Source organism: Chamaea fasciata, unplaced genomic scaffold, assembly GCF_029207755.1.
Source record: "Chamaea fasciata isolate MVZ Bird 193981 ecotype frontalis unplaced genomic scaffold, bChaFas1.0.hap1 SCAF_10, whole genome shotgun sequence".
Classification (NCBI taxonomy): domain Eukaryota; kingdom Metazoa; phylum Chordata; class Aves; order Passeriformes; family Sylviidae; genus Chamaea; species Chamaea fasciata.
The window spans coordinates 18,448,629-18,467,535 of record NW_027094095.1 but is presented as its reverse complement, the minus strand read 5'-3'; the positions used below and the strand labels follow the sequence as shown (position 1 = coordinate 18,467,535).

The 18,907-nt window shown below is 42.6% G+C and overlaps 1 protein-coding gene across 1 annotated transcript; it reads right to left on the bottom strand.

Annotated features, from left to right (window-relative positions):
- Nucleotides 1-344: 344 nt before the first annotated feature.
- Nucleotides 345-13,491, bottom strand: LPAR3 (lysophosphatidic acid receptor 3). The gene is made up of 3 exons (XM_066192550.1): nt 13,367-13,491; nt 10,127-10,884; nt 345-3,591 (listed from the first exon to the last, which is right to left on the bottom strand). Exons 2-3 carry the CDS (start codon nt 10,860-10,862, stop codon nt 3,242-3,244), a joined length of 1,086 nt encoding a protein of 361 aa, XP_066048647.1. The 5' UTR covers nt 10,863-10,884; nt 13,367-13,491; the 3' UTR covers nt 345-3,241.
- Nucleotides 13,492-18,907: the final 5,416 nt, after the last annotated feature.

Here is an 18,907-nt window from a genome sequence, read left to right as displayed (position 1 = left end):
AAAAAACCAAAGTTCTTTACCTTCACAGAAGTCACCTTTTCCTGCTTACCTGGAAATATCATTCACAGGTAGTTATTTTGCATCCTAAATCCCAAGCTCTGCAGGAGAGACCTAATGTTTTTTCCCCTGCTGCAGATACTCAAGGTCTTCATCCAAGCTCTCTTCAGAGCCTGATTCAACCAAGCAATACACTGGCTAGTATTGCTAGTAAATAGGAAAATTTTATTAAAATAACCCCCACCCCCACCCTGGACCCACAGTTAACATGAAACAACATTTCCCCATCATTGCGCAATCACCATTTAAACAGGAAGCAAAACAAGACTTTTCATTTTGAAGTACCATTTTATTTTCTATTAGGTTTGTATACAGAGCTTCAGCCAAGTCCAGACAAACTGTGCACTGCAGTAGCTGTGGGGACAGGGTGCTTGCATGCTGTGCCTTCGCAAGGCCACCTGGGGAGGGTTTGCAGGGAAAGGTTTTTGTAGCAGCGTGGGGCAGGGGGTACAGGGGTGGCTTTTGTGAGAAGACACCAGAAACTTCCCTATGTCTGACAGAACCAATGCCAGCTGGCTCCGAGACAGACCCACCCCTGTCCAAAACTGAGTCCATCAGCAACAGTGGCAGCGGGTTTGGGATGATGTATGTAAGATGGATGAAAAAGACCTGTGCAACTGCAGCTGAAGGGGGAGAGTGAGAAGGTGAGAGAGAAACAACTGTGCCAACACCAAGGTGGGCAGGAGGTGCTCCAGGTGCCAGAGCTGAGCTTCCCCTGCAGCCCATGGAGGCCCATGGTAGAGCAAAGATCTCGCTGCAGCCTGTGGAGAATCCCATGCTGGAGAAGGGGAATGCCCAAAGGAGGCTGTGAGCACATGGAAAGCCCTGCTGGAGCAGGTTTGCTGGCTAGTGACTCCATGGGGGACCCATGCTGTTACAGAAAATTGAGAACTGTCTCCTGTGGGAGGGACCCCACAAAGGAGACGGGAAGAGCGTGAGGAAACCTCACCACGAGGAGGATGCAGTGGCAACAACTGATGAACCATTCCTTGTCCCCTTGCACCATTGTGGAATGGAGATAGAGAAAATCAAGAGTAAAGCTAAGCCCAGGAAAATCAGAGGATGGGAGGAAAGTGTTATTATCTGGGTTTATTTCCCATTATCCTACCCTTACGTGATTGGTAATAACTTAATTTTTCTCCAAGTCAAGTCTATAATTGGTGATCGATCTCTCCCTGTCCTTATCTTGGCCCATGAGCCTTTTCTTTTATTTTCTCTCCCCTGTCCAGCTGAGGAGAGGAGTGATGGAGCAGCTTTGGTGGACACCTGGTCCCCAGCCAGGCTCAACCCACCACACCACCATCTCTACAAAGCACCACTTTACACGCTTTTTAGAACACCAAAGCAGTGAAGTAGTATTTGCACAAAAAAAATTGCATTATAATAGCAAAGATTGTGTAAACATTTTTAGCGTTACTCAAATACAGCATCTACCTTGAATACTGGGCCACATCCCTACAAGATAATGCATGTTATGGGAGAGCTCTCTGAACAGGGCCTAGTTGTGTTTCGAAGATATGCTAAGGGCTGCTATGAAGTCCCCCAGTGCATTCTGCAAATCCCCTGCTCAGCCTTTGAGCCAAGGGCTGGTTCTGCTTTGACCAACACAGTCCAGGTATCTGTATGCAAGTGGCACCAAAGGAAGAACTGGTCCAAACCACAGCTGAACTTTATCTTTCAGCATCACAAAATACATCCTTGGTGTTGGCTCTTGGTGTTGTTCTCTGATAATTCCAAGTGGCCAAAACTTCCAAAACTTTTCAAAATGACCTCTGGTTGTGGTCACCTGCCTTAATACCAGGGATCAGACCTTCTCTAGGAGATGACACAGGGAACTCTCTTGAAGATAAAATGGCAACAGGGAGTTCACTGCTGTTGAAACGTTGAAACCAGACAGTGTGAACCAGCTTTTTAGAGTACTGAGAAATCAACAGTCCAGGTTTTAATTTGAAAGTTTAAATATAAGCAGTTTACCCTAGAGCTTTGTATTCCAGGACCCTCTGTTAGAGCATAGTCCATAAGTCAGAACTCCAGCTGTTTGGGTTGTGGCTGCATCAGAACTAGATTTGATCAGTCACAATGCTGAAAGCCCTCCATTGCTCGCTGTTTCATCATTTCTTCCTCAAGTACCCGTTCCAGTAAGATCTGTTTGCAAATTGGAAGTTAAATGTGGTCCAGACAAGGTCTGACAATCAATGCATACTGTAGTATGGTAGGGACTTAAATTGATTTCAAGCTTTTTTTGCCTGTAAATTAATTTATATTTTAAATAGCTTAATTGGACCTGGGCCTATGGGTTTTTAAACTTCCCTTAAAAGTTCCCTTGTAAACCAGAGTTTTGGATCTCATTTCTCTCAGTAGCAGGTAAAGAGGAGTGAGCACACCCATTTGATGTTATCTAGGGAAGTAAGAAATGAGCATAATGAACACAGCTTCGCTGCTTTTCTGTTAATCCACCCTCAGTGACTGCCTACACAACAGCAGCAGAGAGTGCACTGTCTTTGCCTGCAGCATTCACCCTGCTATGGAAGAAATAATGGCTTTTGTGCTTTCTGTACTCTCAGATCCTGACACACCATGGTCAGACATACTCACACACACTGATGCCCGGTCTGGGTCTCCAATCACAGCCAGGTTTCTGGCATAGCTTTAATAAACTATCAAACTACCTATTCTGAAAGCAAGGTAAGGAAGAGGAAAAGAAGAAGTAAGCATGAACTATTTCATGAACTTCACAAACCAAGAAAACATGTCACAATTCTGTCCAACCAAACCTACAATCCTCCTCAAGATGCACAGAAACTATTCAAAGCATAAATACTCAATGAATGCCAAACCTGCACAGTCAGGCAGGTTTCTTCTCTCTGCAGGAGCTTAAGAAGAGTCTCTCCACATTTCTTATATTTTGTTTCCGTGCACAAGAAGTCTCCGAGAGGTATTCCATTCACACGAAAAAACAATTTCATGTACTTGAAAGACAAAAAGGATGGCAGCACAGAAAGTTTTCTTCATTACAAAGTGTTTTTCCATCAGGCAATTATTTATAAGAACTTTTGTTAACACTGGAGTTGAGGCTCTGGAACAAAGTGGATATATTGTTTACTAGCTTTGCCAGTCAATCTCCTCTTACAAAACCTCTCCCTTCCCCCTCTCCTTTTCCAGCCAAGTCAGTCCCTTGCACTGCTCAGGAGTTTCCTTTGTCACCAAGATCTCCTTTTCCACAGATTGTCCCTTGAATAATGCCATCTTCAATGTAGTGGCCCGAGATATCCGTGCTCCTGCAGAGAACTGTTGAGGGGATCCGAGATGAGCGTCTCTCCTGGCTCTTATCCTCAGAGGAGCAGCAAATCATCCTTTTCATGGTAGCCCACATCTCATCATCCTTGTATGAATAAATTATTGGATTCATGACAGAGTTCAACAGGGCCAGGAGAAGAAACCACCTTTTAACATGCTGAATCCCACAGTCAGTACAGTTCAGGCCATCAAGCAATAAGACGACCAGGCCAGGGGTCCAGCAGACAACAAAGGCACCTAGAAATACAGGAGACAATAAAAAGAAAACCAAACCTGACTTCAAACTTCTAGTGTTTTGGAGTGTTTAATATCTTACAAGATTATTGAGTTTGTCAAAATTCTATACAAAAATGAGAAAAGCAGGAGAGGATTCTAATGACAGTAGCAAGATTATATTCGCTACAGCTCCTCTGCCAAGCCCTGAGCAGGAGGCAGGGCAGGTCTCAGAAGACTGCAGGGAATAAGACTCTGAGCTGCTGACAGCATCAACTCAAACACACAAAGGAAAAGGTCATCACAACAGTGATTTATCCATGCTGATAAATAAACAAGAGCTCTGGAGCATTTAAAAGCAGAGAACAGGCACTTGAACACACTTGCTCTGTTCATCTCTCATGTACTGGAGGAGAAGATATCAGGTGGTTCACTTCTACCACTGCCATATGATCTAAAGAGACAAGTCTGCTTGCCACCCAAGTCAGCTGACTCTGCAGTGCCAATTAATAAGACAGGTATCACATAATTTAAACATGTCCTGGGCGGGAAACCCACAGCTAGTGTAGGATGCATGCCATGGCCTACAATGCTCAAGCACTGTGGGCTCCCTGGTCAGAGCTGAGTCCACCTCCTTCCACTGCTCCCTCCCAGGCTCTGCATGCTGAGACACAGTAATTCGGCTGCAGGAAAAAAAAAAAAGTAGTTACACAGGAAAAGAGAGGAGGAAACAAATAGATGGCGAAGTGAAGGATGTAGCAGTCAGAGCAAAGAAATGAAAGGGTGAAAAAAAACCCAAAACAAAACCACAAAAAGTATAAGAAAGTATTTGCATAGTGGTGGGGGGAAACTGCTAGAGGGGCAAAAAAAAAATTAAAGGGAGAATAAGGGAGATCTTTAGACAGACTGAACACAGCACAAAGAAAGCATTAAAACCACAGCTTAGAAGGCAGCTCAATATTGCATTTGCAACTTCCCATGTTCCTGCACACCCACACCGTAAGTGAGGGTGAGGAGGGGTAACATTGCTACCAAATGCAGCCACAGCCGCAAGCTGGAGAGGGGCCCTGGACTGCCCCATCTGCCCCTTGGTCTCCCCACTGCACTGCACCCCATGATCCCTTGCCCAGAGCCCAGGGAAGGGGTAGCCATATGCATGATAATACTAACTTAGCACAAGCCACAATTGCTGTCTGACATACAGAAATAGAAAATTACTACTCTGCCCAGCAGTCACAGTTTGAACAATGTACCAAGGAAATTCCAATCACTTATCAGAGCAGTTTCCCCATTTTGGAGCTTAGGAAAAAAAAAAAAAAAAGATTCAACAAATAATAGCATCTACATGCCTAAATGTTCCCTGGGGATGTGGATATCTGTTCAACACTTCTAACCCTAGAACAAGCAAGTCCACCTCATCTTTTAAAAGCTGCAGATATTTCTGAATCCAAGCTGTGGAAACCACCAGTGGGAGGGAGCCTGGATCACAGCAGGAGCCAGGCAGTGCCAGAGCCAGGGATCAGCAGCACCTCAGGGACCCCACCAGCCGTGCTGCACACACAGGCTGCTGCCTGCAGCACTGACACTGACCCCATCGAGGACTGCAGTGGACATTGCCCATATGACAGGCAGGCCATAATGGTATGCTAAGTGGATTTCTGGGATTTAGCAAGCACTATGATTGCTGAAAATGTATCCACGACAAGGTATTGTGGATCTTGAGCTCCTGGACTACAGACAAAATTCAACTGATTTACTCTGTTCTAGGCAACACCAAGCAGAAAGGCAAGAGACCATTGTCTTCAGAAACTGAACTTTCTACTCCGCTGTACCAAGATTTTTGTGATGCTAAGTACTAATTTCATGGTGTTAGTTTTGAGATACTGGTTAACATCAGTGACATTCCTCCATTTCCCACTGGCATCAGGAGCTGCATGCTGCTACCACAACACTTGTTTTCCCTGGTGAGTCTCTGTACTACACACTGGTTTGGCTCCTGCATGCTGAGTAAGCAGTTGTGACCAGGGCATCAGCTCTCTCTTATCATCTACAATGGAGAAAACTGCACAGATTTGCTGTCCTGGGGTTCACCAGCAAATCCCATCAGTTTTAACAAGTGCTGTAACCCAACCACCCAGACAATACTGTGCCTAGTTAAGTGTCTCAGCAAGTTCTTGGACACAGAGCTTTCACTGCCTACCAAGGGTCACTGGCAAAGCTGCCAATCCACCAGCTCCATGCAGAAACTGAGATGGTAACAAACCTTCCTTAGAACAGAGGCTGAAAGCATTTTGACCACTTGTACCATGAAGTGTGCAAGGTGCAACCATGCTTTTATGGAAGTCAGCAGGAGAGGAAAAAGATCCCAAAACGCACACTTAACAAAAGACACAGAAACCTCTCCTTCAAACAGAGCCCAAGACTGCAGGCAGGAGTAGTCCACGAACTCATAGGATATATCCCTGTCTATCTATATACAAGAAAAACCCTAAAAGGTTTCAGCTGCAAAAGTAAAGCAAGATAAAAGACACCTGCAGGCATGTCTCCACACATTTCCCACGCCAAAAACAAGGACGGGGCAATGCAGTGACGGTGTCAAAGTTTCTGGATGAAGCTTTCATGGGGTTGCTGTTTTGACTCCATCAAAACCACATTTTGCTCTTAGCACCACAGAGATGAAAGTGAGGCATGTCTCAGACTCACAGCCTTGCTCAGATTTTGTTATTTTTACCACCAAGCTTTCAGAGGGAACCATGGTTAAGCATAAAAATATACCTTAGTCTCAGCCCTTTGGCAATTTTCTTGTTTGCAGAATATTTATCCCATAGGAGCTCCCCTCCCTGACAAAGTGCTACACTCCAAAAATAATTTAACTTCTGGAACTCTTTAAAATTCACAAAAGTGGCAGGAAATACAGCCTGGCTGCCACATAGATTAGAACAACTTGGAGTTTTTCCACCAGATTATGGGAGATCAGGTGTCACAATGCCTCAAGGTTAGTTTGAGGATTTTCCATTAGATTCAACTATGGAATTTCTTGTAAATTACATCATCTCTGTTTAAAAATTAATTCCCGTGGATCTGGAAGCACCACTGATGCTTCAAAAGCATCATTTCATAAACTTCTGCACATCAAGGCCATCCCTGAGCATGCCAACACTGAGAGATAAAAAAAAGTGCAGTAGGTTCTAGCTGCCAATGCCACATGTGCGACCAAGTTAAAACAGCAAGTTACCAATTAAACTATAAATTCACTGAAACTGAAAATCTTCCACCCCAAAGCTGCTATTTCAGCAGGAATGTCACTGCCAGGTTCAGAGGAGCTACCACATACACAACCACCTGAAAATCACACACCCGCACACCTGCAGCCACTCTTTTTTAAAGCTACAGTCACAGGCTGAGCTGGGATTATGCCACAAGGTCAGCCCAAGAGGATTTTAGCTCCTTTTTCTTGGTTGCAAATCTTCCAGTTTCAACTAGATAACTCCCTGTGGTTCAGCATGGCAAAGGAACGTCACAATGGACTATTAGGGGTTATGGCAGGAATATGCAGATGACAGGGACTTGACTCCCAGCCTCTGGAAGGGACCCTCCAAGCCTAAATGATGGTGCAAAAAGCCACCTGAAGCTGTGGTCACCAGGAATCCATGAAATGACACTAAAAATCTCAATTCCCCCAACTCTCAACTGTAGGGCCACGGGAGGAGAACACCCAGAGAGGACAGGGATGTTTTGCTGGAAGGGCAGCCAGCCACAGCCCAGCCTTCCCAAGGCGGGAGCAGGAGCAAGCTGGGAGGAGCAGCATGCCAGCAGTACCCAGCCACACAGAGCCTCCTTCCACTCAGCAGCAGAGAAGGATTTTGTGCTGAATGTCCCATGAAACCAACAGAGCACATGAGCAAGGATGTTGGGGTTTATTATGCTTCATCCAGCACAGCATCTTGGAATAGGCTTTTAGTTAAGATGAAATCAGGCATGTACTCCAAAGCATTTTCAGACGTTTCAGAAAAAAAAAAAACAAAAAAAACCAAAAAAAACCCCCAAAAACTCCTTTGGGCAAAACTCATGTGCTGCATATAGCTCTAGGCTCTTGCATTGGTGGTTATGAGCAGAATTTTGGAAGAATCACTTTGGTCACTTGGTGACTCCTGTGGTATTTGGAAAGTCCAGAAAATAAGCTATTTGGTTTTTAATACATTTTGCACCCAGTGCTTGAATGACTTGGCCAGGAGAGCACATTTCAAACTGTTTAAAGAAATAAGTTCTCATTCTTAGAAATAAAGGGTTATAAAAAGCCCCTCAGAGTCAAAATTTGGAGAACTGATATGAAGGAACATGCCAAGATACATTTCCTCTGACCCATGAGCTTGAAGTAGACGGTACACTCAGCAACACCAGCACTAATTTAACTTCTTTGGAAGCAGGGTCTGTTTCGGTTTTGTTTCTGACTGACAAAGTAAATATACAAAATTATGATCTCTAAAGTAGCAGTCAGACTAAGTTAAATTTGCCCGGCTCAGCACACAATAACATTAAATGTTCTGCCTAAATTATAGTTCAATTTCATGGCTGAAAGGCCATATGCTGTGAGTAAGAAGCAGCTAATGCTGAACTTCAAATCAACCCATAGCTCAAAGACCCCACTCCCTAGTAAAAGAAAAATCAAGTTCGAAATAAGATTTTACGTGGGGTTTATTTCCACACAGCAGCATGGTCACAGAGAACACCGAAGGCTTGCCACAGGCTAAAGGACCATGAGGGATGAGGGGATGGCAGCCACCATCCCTGTCCCTCCAACTCCCCCCTCAGCTGCAGGGTGCAGTTCTGCCTTCAACAGAAATGCTCAGAGAACTGCTTTTTAAAAGTGCTCTGTCTTCTCTCTTTCCAATGCAGCAGTTAACTACAGTCTACTCATCCCTATGCATTAGGGCAGGATCATATTTGGAGCAACTCAGAGTTTTCCTGCAGGGATTCTCTCCTCCCAGGTGGATGGCTTAGGTTTCACTGCACAAGAGCTTAGGTGGGGCAGAAGATCAAACCTTGGTCTTGCAAGTCAAGAGCAGGGAGACAGGAAGAGCCACCAAATTGACTCTCAAAAGAAGAACAGCTGGGGAAGGATTTAGAAAGAAAAGGCTCTGGCAGAGGACAAGCCAACACCAGAAGACGCAGAAGTATAAGCGAGAACCTTGTACATGCTTGAACTGTCAGTCCACTTCCTTTTACAAGGTCAGGCACTGGGAAGTTTAATGGCTTTCAGCTTCTGAAGCTCTTTAAGACATCATTTGGTAGACAAAGGCGTTATGTAGCACAGCACTATTATTTCAGAAAAAAAATAATAAAATCAGATACCTGACTGTGCAAACCGCATCCAAAAATTGCAAGGGGAGAAAGTGTCCTCAACTGGAACTTCCTACCCTGGCAAGTCTCACCTCCATGAAAAATTACAACTTTCTCCCAGAGCTCTCTAATACTACTACGCTGCAGTATGACACAACTGAGCCCCAGGTATGTGACCATCAGCTTTCCCAAAAGCTCCAGCTTTGCTTCATTGGCTCATCCAACCTCAGAACAGCTGCTGGAGCAGTAAAGGCATATTTATGAGTTTAGAGTCCACTACCACCTGAGTCCAGCTTCACAAATGTCCACTCCCACCTGGAGCTCTGCTCACACCATATCTGGTTTCCAGGACACATCTTGCTCAGATTCAAGTAATTCTTGGGAAAATTGACTGCTACAGATGGCATTTGTTCCAAGGATCAGTCGCCTGCTCAGTTCATCTCTAATGTGCACTACATCACAATTCCCTGATGAAGTGATCTAAGCTGCTCAAGTATCAACAGTGTCTTCAGGGTAGAACCCAGGGCAAACCTCACGTTATGATTTAGAGATCTAAGGCTAGACTGTACCATCATTATCTAAAAGTATTTTGCACCATGCAATATCCACAAAATGAAGGTGAATCCTTCCCTTGAAAAGCAAACCTCTATCGAAGTCACAGACCCACCAGCCGTTCTTTCATTTCCCAAGGAAGGTGCGTTTCCAGGGGGAAGAATTTTCTATGTCCAGGAAACAGCCAAGAGTAAGATGTGCGAAGAAAACTATCGACATCCAACATTAGTGCTCATGGTCTTGTGCAAATATTAGAAAGCATTATTTTGAAAATATTCTACTAAGTTATTATAAACTTTCACAAGCCTTTCTCCAAAGTGATTTTGTAACTTCCTGCTAAAAAAAAAAAAAAAAAGAAGTGCCAAAACCCTTTACTTTCACAATTTGTGTTTTGTAACAAGGCGCCTACACTTTTCTTCTATGTGTTGACCAGTCCTTTATCTCATGTTTCTGCATAGTGCAACAGCTATTTCACTGTGTAAAGCACAAAGAAGTCTAGATGCCTCCAGCACTTACAAGTTCAGTGAGGTTTTTTTGCGTCAGGAGGGCTGAGCAATTTTTGTGGAGTTTTTTGTTGGTTGGATTAAAAAAAAAACCAAAACCAAACCAACACAAACCAATTCACTGGCACTGCCAGCCTTGCCCACCATGGTTTGTAGTCTCTTACCTAAGACAGTCATGACAGTCTTCATAAGTTTCACAGGAGTTCTCCTCCGGCTAATGGACCCACTAGTGTGTGACGACAAGACATTGGTTTTCCTCTGGACGTACATGTAGATTCTTATGTAAACCACCACCATAATGAAGAAGACAACCAGGTTTAAGACACTCCAGAACACCAGGTAACTTCTGCTGTAAATAGGTGCCAGGGATGAGCAGACAGTAATGTCACAGAGGCAGTTCCACCCCAGGGTTGGAACGGCACCCATGAAAATGGCAATGGCCCAAATTGATATAATTAGGAAGGTGACTCTCTTCTTGGTGAGGTTGCTGTGGATCTTCATGCGCATGATGGACATGTGGCGCTCCACGGCAATGACAAGGAGGTTCACCAGGGACGCTGTCAGGCTGGTGTCCAGGAGACCCTGGCGCAGAAACCAGCGGTTGACTGTCAGTGTCTTAGACACCGGGCCCGTGTTGAACATCAAGAAGACGTAGGCAATTCCAGCAAAAAAGTCTGCGGCTGCTAAGTTGGCCAGAAGATAGTAAAAGGGAAAATGAAACCTCTTGTTCTTCACCACAGCTGCTATGACCAATGAATTTGAAATAAAAATGAAGAGGCAGAAAAATGTCCCAAAGCATAGAACACCAATGAGCTGTGGTCCTGTCCACTCATCCGCCGTGTCTGTCTTTGTCCTGTTGTAGAAAAAGTCCATGCGCTTGTCATAGTAGCATTCGTTCATCCTGGATTAAAGCCCCTGCATCCTAGGAAGGGTAGAAGGGAAAAAGAAAGGTTAACAATCAGCTAATAGTCCTTGCTTCAATCACCATACCCTCCCTTTTGGGGGACAAAGGGGTTGTGACAGGGACATGAGAGAGCGTATACATGGAGGCCTTAATTAAAAATTCAAACTGTACAGGGTAAATGCAGAAGATATTCTGAAGGACCATAGTGCATGATGCTTGGATGAATCAGGAATTTAAAAAGATTTTCCTACTTTAAAAATTCCAGCACAGTTCTTTTACACTAGCAGTCATACTGTACAGGCAACAAAGTGGAAGTTAAGAAAAATACTTTCTGGAGGTCATGGAGAACATCTGAGCAACAGCCAAGCCATCCTTGCTGTGAAATCCCATGTTTGAGCCACAGCCCCATCATTATTTCCATTTCTCAGTGTAGCAATTTGGGACAGGGAAGCATAAATCATAACTCTTCCATTTTACTGATTAAGCAATAAAAGGCCCATTACAGAAAAAATATTTTTTGGTTTTTCAATTATACATTAATAAATGTAAAAAATGTATGCATATAAGATACTACGGGCATTTATATTCTGAGCACATATCTGTTATTTACTACTACAGGACTTAAACAAATGTGCTGAAAAGGGAAAAATACTTTCTAGATATTTGACTATTCTAAAGCCAGGAATTATTTTACTGGGCTCTCAACCCACAGGTTTGTGAGCACCACACAGCCCAGTTATCTTTAAAACCAAAATCCAATTCCCTACCTAACCACAGGTTAAAGCAAGTCCCAGGAACAGCAGTAGTGCTGGGGTTTATTTCTCGTACCTACTCAGCACTATTTTGGACACAAAGTTATTAAACTTGATGATGGAGAGGGAGTCCAAATTCTAGATTACATCACACTTCTGCTACTCTGGCGGGGTCAATGTCAGCTGCTTTGGCAATTTTCCTGCCTTTTTTATGAACCAAACCAAACCTAGACTAATTTACACAGGAGATCTGACAGCAATCGCTCATGGCTGCTGGACTCCATGCTGGGTCTCACAGCACAGAAGGAAGAGTTTGTGTCTGATCATCACTAGCCCTCACACTCACTGTCAGTATCTGAAGAAGGGTTTTAACAATTCATTAATAGGTATTGTACAGTTTTAGCAAAACCCAGGAACACAGCCGTGGCACAAGATCCTAATCACATTAGATATTATACAGAGTGGCAACCAACAGAATTCCTAGAAGAAGTGGTTACAGGAAGAAAGATTAAAAAGCATAGGCTTTCCACCTCTGCAGCTAAAATTGTTAACGGATAAACATCAGGTTCACTTAGCCTACTATTACCTTGTGGTTATTTTACAGTTAAATTTCATCTCCCCAGGGACTGAGAAGCAAATTAAACAATCCCCAGCAGGCTGGTTAACGCACCACTGTTACATTACAAGCTTTAAACTAAAAAGGTCCACCTTTTGTCATTTATGTTTTGCTACCTGTGTTATTTTGTGCAATATTTACAATAATTTTAAATAAAATTACACTAATCCATAATTAATATTTTCTGGAAAATTATCTTTTTTAATATTTTATTTTTCTGAACTAACTCCTTAGCCTCTTTTCCTTGATTTTTCTTAATTCCAACCCAGTAATCAACATGAAAGCAGGCCACTGGACACTGTTGTCCATTTTCCTCAAGAACCCGGCCAGCCACTTTTTTACAAAAGACTATATTGCTTAGAGCACCAAATTTAAGCACATAGTCAGAACTAAGAACAGCTGCTTAAGGACAAGAAGTGGAAGGAAACAAGTAAATCATCCTTTGTGCTGAAATATTACAGAGCATCCCTCCATCTAAAAATAAAAAGCCTCAGCAATGCAGATCCACAGCAATGAGTCAACTGGAATTCAACGCCCACTGCTCCCTGTTCACGGCAACAAGGGGGAGCTGGGCAGTCAGTACATTCCCCATGCTCACCTAGGAAGTGCTCGACAATCAAATTCAGTCTGTAATGACCAGAAGTCCCTGAGGAGCTGCAAACAACAGCTACTTGAGTAGCTGAGTGCTGGGAACCCTGCCAGCAGAGAAGCCTCAGCTCTAACACATCAAGGCAGCAAAGGACTTACTGAGCTTGACATTAAGCTTTTACAGAACAGCCCAAATGCCTGCAAATAGAAGTAGCATTTTGGGCAAGAATGGCAGGGGGAAAAAAAATCAAACAAAACTGTGAAAATTACAGGGAAGGTTTTCTGAACATGTTGTATCTTACTGTGTAATCATCTCAACAGATGAATCTCTTCCTTGCAGTGACAAGGAGAGTAAAGAAAGCTGCAGTTGCTTTTTGCATCTCATCTGTTTAAAAGCTTAAAGAAATCTAAAATATCAACTATGAATTTATTCTAAATACTTCAGCTTAATGATGTCCCATTCTTATCTGAAGTACTAACCAAAGGAAAAAATATTTACACATCCATAATTCTCCACTGAAGTAATTACACTACAAACACTTACTGTCACACAGCAGAGCTCAAATGACAAATAATTTTGAAAGAGATGTCTTGAGGTGTTGAGGTAAGATGAGAAGGAGTAGAAAAGCATCCAGCTGAGGTCTCAGGGTCAGAGGGCAGACTCTGGAGATTTCCCAATGGAAGCTGCACCAAGCAGAAGTTGAACCTGGAGCTAGTTTACATCCCAGCCCTTCGAAGTGGAGATGCAGCCCTTGGCCATCTGCACCAGCCTGCGTGCAAAAAGCTCAACACCAGGGGCCTTGCAGACAGTGGTTGTCTTCACAGCTTTATCTGAAGTCCTCCCAGCAGAATTAGCCTGGTCTCAGGGGAGCTGTGCAGCCGTGACAGAGCTATGCAGCTGAAACCTCAGTGGTCCTGCCCCAGTCCACACCAGGCACGAGATGTGGGATCAGACAGCCCATAGCTCCCGGCATGTCACATGTCCTGGCAGGACTTCCTTCTCCAGCTCTTCTCTTCTGCAGCCAAATCAGAGCCAAATTACCTTAATCAGGGCAGGCTTAAACTTGAGAAGAAAAAAATAACCCTTAAACATATCCGTTTATAAAAACAATCCTCAAATATTACATATTTCAGATCTGTTTATTAAGTACACAAGAATTTGAGTAGTCAGGAAAAATGTTGTTGGAAGTTAGTAGAAAAACAGCTAAACCTGTCAGTCCAGACTTAAAAAGGCAAGAGAGTCGTCCAGAGTCTGCAGCAGAGAGCTCCCCTGTTGTGCTACTCACTTTATGAAGAATTGTTGTATTTTGCTGTGAAATTTGCTCTCCCAAGCTCGATAGTTCTTGGGGTTTTTTATGAGAAAGGACAGCAAACAATCTCTATTCACCTGTTCTATGCCACTTGGTATTTCCCATCCCACCATGCAGACCTCCAGCAGTTATCACATATTGCATATTCCACAGGTGAGTTGAGCTAACAGCCTACTCTTATACTTGCAGGCAAATACTTCAAAACTTGTCAAGTGCCAAAAGCATACCTTTGTCTAAAAGGTTCTTTTCCTCATTTCAATTTATTTAATTACCTCATTTCAGCCAATAGTGGCCACAAAGATCACAAACTGATGGACTATGAACTGCATTTTCCTCTACCACTCTTGAGTAAACATTCAAGATTTTTTTTTTTTGAGTGGGAAAAACCCTCTGTTCCAAAAAGTGATAAAGGATTTGGGATTTTAGTTAATTTTTTTTTCAAACGCAAAAGCACACTTTAAGAATTCTTCCCAATACATATCTTGAACTTTGTCTTAATTACAGTTTATATATTTTAATTGATTATAAATTCCTCTATATATATGTCAGAATATGTTCTTCACTGTTCTTTAAATAAAAATCAAGAATTCGCATTACTATGTAGGAATATATTACACTAGTTACCTGAATAAAGAGTTAGTGAAATAAAATATCACCCAGATAATGTTTTTGAAAAAAGGTTTGGCTAGTTGCAAGATAGCATGCTTTAATGGTTGTTATTCAATTGGAATCTTGTTTGCTTCAATAAATTCACTAAATATGTATATTTATAATGAAACTTAATATCAGTTATTTAAGTCAAGGATTTTGCTGATTGAAACTGTGATTAAAATTATCTTTAAGTAATTTTGATTAAAAATTAAATCTTGCCTGTAAACCAGCTCTAAGTTGAGTTACTCATTATTAATGCAAACATTTCTGAAGGAAAACACAAATAGTATTTTAATGATGAAGTCATTATAAAATTTAGCCTGCAAGCCGTAATGTGATCCATGGCACACCCCCATGGTTTTCTGCCTCTTCCCTGTCCATTAAAAACCAAGATGTTTCAATACATTGGCTACAACTTTATTGAAGGGCTGGCGTCAGTTTGGGGGACTTTGATGGCCTCTGCCCTGTTTCTGTATAAATGCAAAAGGGAGAGAGCAGACAGGCCTGGGTTGGCACAGAAAGCTGCTGTGAGAGGATGCAAGCCAACCTTAGAGAGGGACTGAAAGGTCCTGAGAGCAAAACTGAGCCTACAAGGAGGAGGATAGTGGTGAAGCCCTTTAGGAGGGCAGAAAGTCATCTTAGGGGAAGGGGAGGGGTGTTTGCCCAGGCAGACCTCCAGCCTGGTTTACTGCTGGTTTTCCTGAGCTGGCACAGGAATTTCTGTAGAGAGTTTCAGGGTAGTTCAACACCCAAAATGATACACTCTGGAACAGGAGAGATCACAAAGCCAGTTCAGTCCGGGCAGGTCTGTGAGATGGCACAGAGGAGCAAGCTGTGCCCAGGCTCAGCCTGCAAAGCAGGCAGGCTGCCAGCTCTGCCTCAGCACTTTGCCTCCTGGCTCCCTTTCTCCATTAGCAAAGATCAGGTATTAAATACAGATCTCTAAGAGATTCTGAAACTTATTACAAAAGTTACTCTGCAGAAAGCTGAGTTTATCACAGTGGGTGATCACAGGCACAGGTGGCAGAACAAGGAAGAGAGTCACCTGAAATACTCTCTTCCCCTTCAGACTGTCACTGTGGAGAAATATCAGCAGCAATTGCATACTTGCACATATTCCTTCAGCTTTTTTATTTACCCTACAAGCAGCAGGTGGCTCTTGATAGAGAACTCCAAAGGAGTGTCTGGAGGCTTGCAGCCTGTGCAGCCCCTGCCAAGGGCTCCCTGCAGCACTGCGTTTGCCTGCCTGCACCCTGTGCCACAGGCAGGCACAAACACCCTCGGTCCTGTCCTCTTCTTCTGGATAAACCACTGCTGCTGCTCTTGGTTTTCCCATTACTGAAAAGCTCTCTCTCACCTTATTCCCTAGAGGAAGGCACAGGCACAAGGAAGCCAGGGTGCTGGGCAGCCAAAGCTATACATACCAGCAGTAGCATCTCAGAATGGGAATTGGTTCCTGGTTCCCCTCCACACCCTGCTACATGTATGGCCACGAAGAAAAACACAACCACATGATTGCACAGTAACCCAAGAAACCCATCCAGGCTACCTCAGCTTAGAAAGAAATACCAGTACAGAAAAGGGTGTGTAACACAGCAGAAGCCAAAAATGTTAATATGTAACTGTAAGAAAGAGTTTTGTAAGTGCTCTGGCTCACTTTTGTCTTTAATAGTTTATTGATATTATAACCAAAATCAATTTCGAGAAACAAACTGAAAGGAAGCACAGAGAACGCAAAATTATGCACACAAATATATCTAAACGAAAGCTTTTTTTATCTGGTACTACTAGAAGATGTAATTGAAGCCAACATCCATTTAACAAGTTTTACAGAGACAAATTATCTCAGAAATTCAACTGTTTTACATTTTGTTTATTACAGGAATTGTGCAGGCACTGCCTGTACTTCAAACAGCATGGTACATGTTACACTTCAAGGACCTGAGAATGTAATTTTTCAAAAGCAATTTTTAAATGCAGCCTTACAAATTGGAAAAAAAAAGTTATTACTAAAAAACTATGAGGCCAAATGAATAAGTTCTTCCACTAGAGAACTTGCTTATTAGAAAGGGAATCTACTTGTGGTTGTGTTTGGCTCTATTTTTTTTCTTTAGCTGAAGTATCTTCAAATTCAAATAACTGGCTGAACTCAAATTAATCACTCCCAAGCAGCATTATTCCATTACCTTTTAGACTAAGGAGAGCAAAGTGCCACATCCATTTTCTCTCCAAGCCTGTTTCACATACATAATGTTAACTTAAGGGAAGTACAGCAGCACTCATACTTCTACCATGGTTCTGGACATTTCCAGTAATAGGCCATTTCCGTGGTGTCATCTTTTGGACTGGGAAGGGAGTGCAGCAAAAGGAGTGAAGATTATTCTTTGGCAAAGCTTAAGTATCCGTGGTGGAAACATTTAAGGTTTTTATTTATCGTACATCCTGCATAAAAGACCAATGCAATACAGTACAAATAGAGAGCCTCAAGAAAAGTATTAAACCCACCAAAAATGTAGAACATCAAGACTAAATATTTAAAGTTGCAGAGAGAAGAAGTAGTACCGCCAGCCACAAACCACAGTGCTCTGTACACACAGTCTGATAAGAGGCTTAAAAATCACTGTCAGGGCACACAAGTGTCACCCTGTGCGTGTGACAGTGCTATTCCTCAGCAAACTGCTGCAGACTGACACCAACACTTGAACTGTGGAACAGAGATACAGGGGCACCTCCACCAAGGTATTACAAAGCTCAGGCTCCAGCTCCCAAAATCCCTTAAGTACAAAGCTTCTCTAGTGCATAAATTTCTTCTGAAAGCTCTGATACTTTGCAGAAATTTGCTAGGAACACATAGCAAGTAACTCACTAGTTACCACAACTTTATACTTCAGACTTTGGTAATTTAAGACTTTCTGAAATTATGGTTTGCTAGATCTATATATGGAGTTCAAACTAAAAACTTTGCTGCAAAGCCTTCATTTAGTCTCCTTTCAGTGTGGTTCTGGAAGGAGCTGGCAGGTCATCCTATAATGGGGAAACAGACACAGCATTTAAAGTATTTAAAAGTCATTCAAACAGCCTATACATTGTGAAACATGCCTAGAAGAAAATACCTGTTCTGCTTCTAATGTAAGTTTCCTGTTTCTGCAGAACTTCCAGGTCCTCTCACTGATCACTACCAGCTCCATTTTACCATTTGACAAATCAGCCTTTCACAAAACCTACAGCGTGGATCCAGACTATTTCAGCACAGACCCAAGCAAGTCAACTTTTTCTGTTTATTTTCAGCACATACTGATGAGGACTTACATCACACCATTGCTGATTAAAACAAGTCACTTGACTACATCTGATCTGTTAAGAGATTCAGAGCCTGGGTTTGCAAGCAAATAAGTCAGTGGAACTGTTAGAAATAATACACTCCAAGACATATTTGCTCGAGACACAGAAGTTGGCCTAATGGCATAAGAGTAGAATTCAGGTATATCAGTCCTTAATACCAAAAGTAAATATATTCTCTATGGTGTCAAATCATATATTCAGAGATTCTATTTCATTATCTGATAGCATAAAGCCTATGCTGGAAGACATTCCTAAATGGTTAATGGTCAGCGCAGCACAGGAGGATAAGGACACAGCCAATCTAACTTGACTGAAACGTTCACCTAGCATTCCGTAAAAAAAGCTAAATACATCTCTCAGCTTTACATGGTGGTAAGAACTGCTGCTTCTTTGCAGATTATGCAGATTTGGTTTGTGGGGTTGATTTGTTTGTTTGCTTTTAGTTTAATTTTCAGTACAGAGATATGAGCCTGGTGAAACCAGATTTTTCCCCATATAGCTGGATTTGAGTTGTGCTTTCTACTGCAACTTTTAGAAGACCATAAGAACGTGCAAGAAACCACACACAGAGCACAGCTTAAAGAACAAAGCTCCAGCAATACAGCTTAGCAGTCTGCAACAAGAAATGTCTTTTTCTAAACTTATATCACAGATAGGAGACCAGACCTAAGTACACGGTCTCTACAATCACAAGGGTACAAAACTGCTTCCTCTCCCTCTCCTCCCCCCCCCGACTTTGTCTTCTTAAGGGAGAAAAACTTATCACACAAAATAATGGCAGT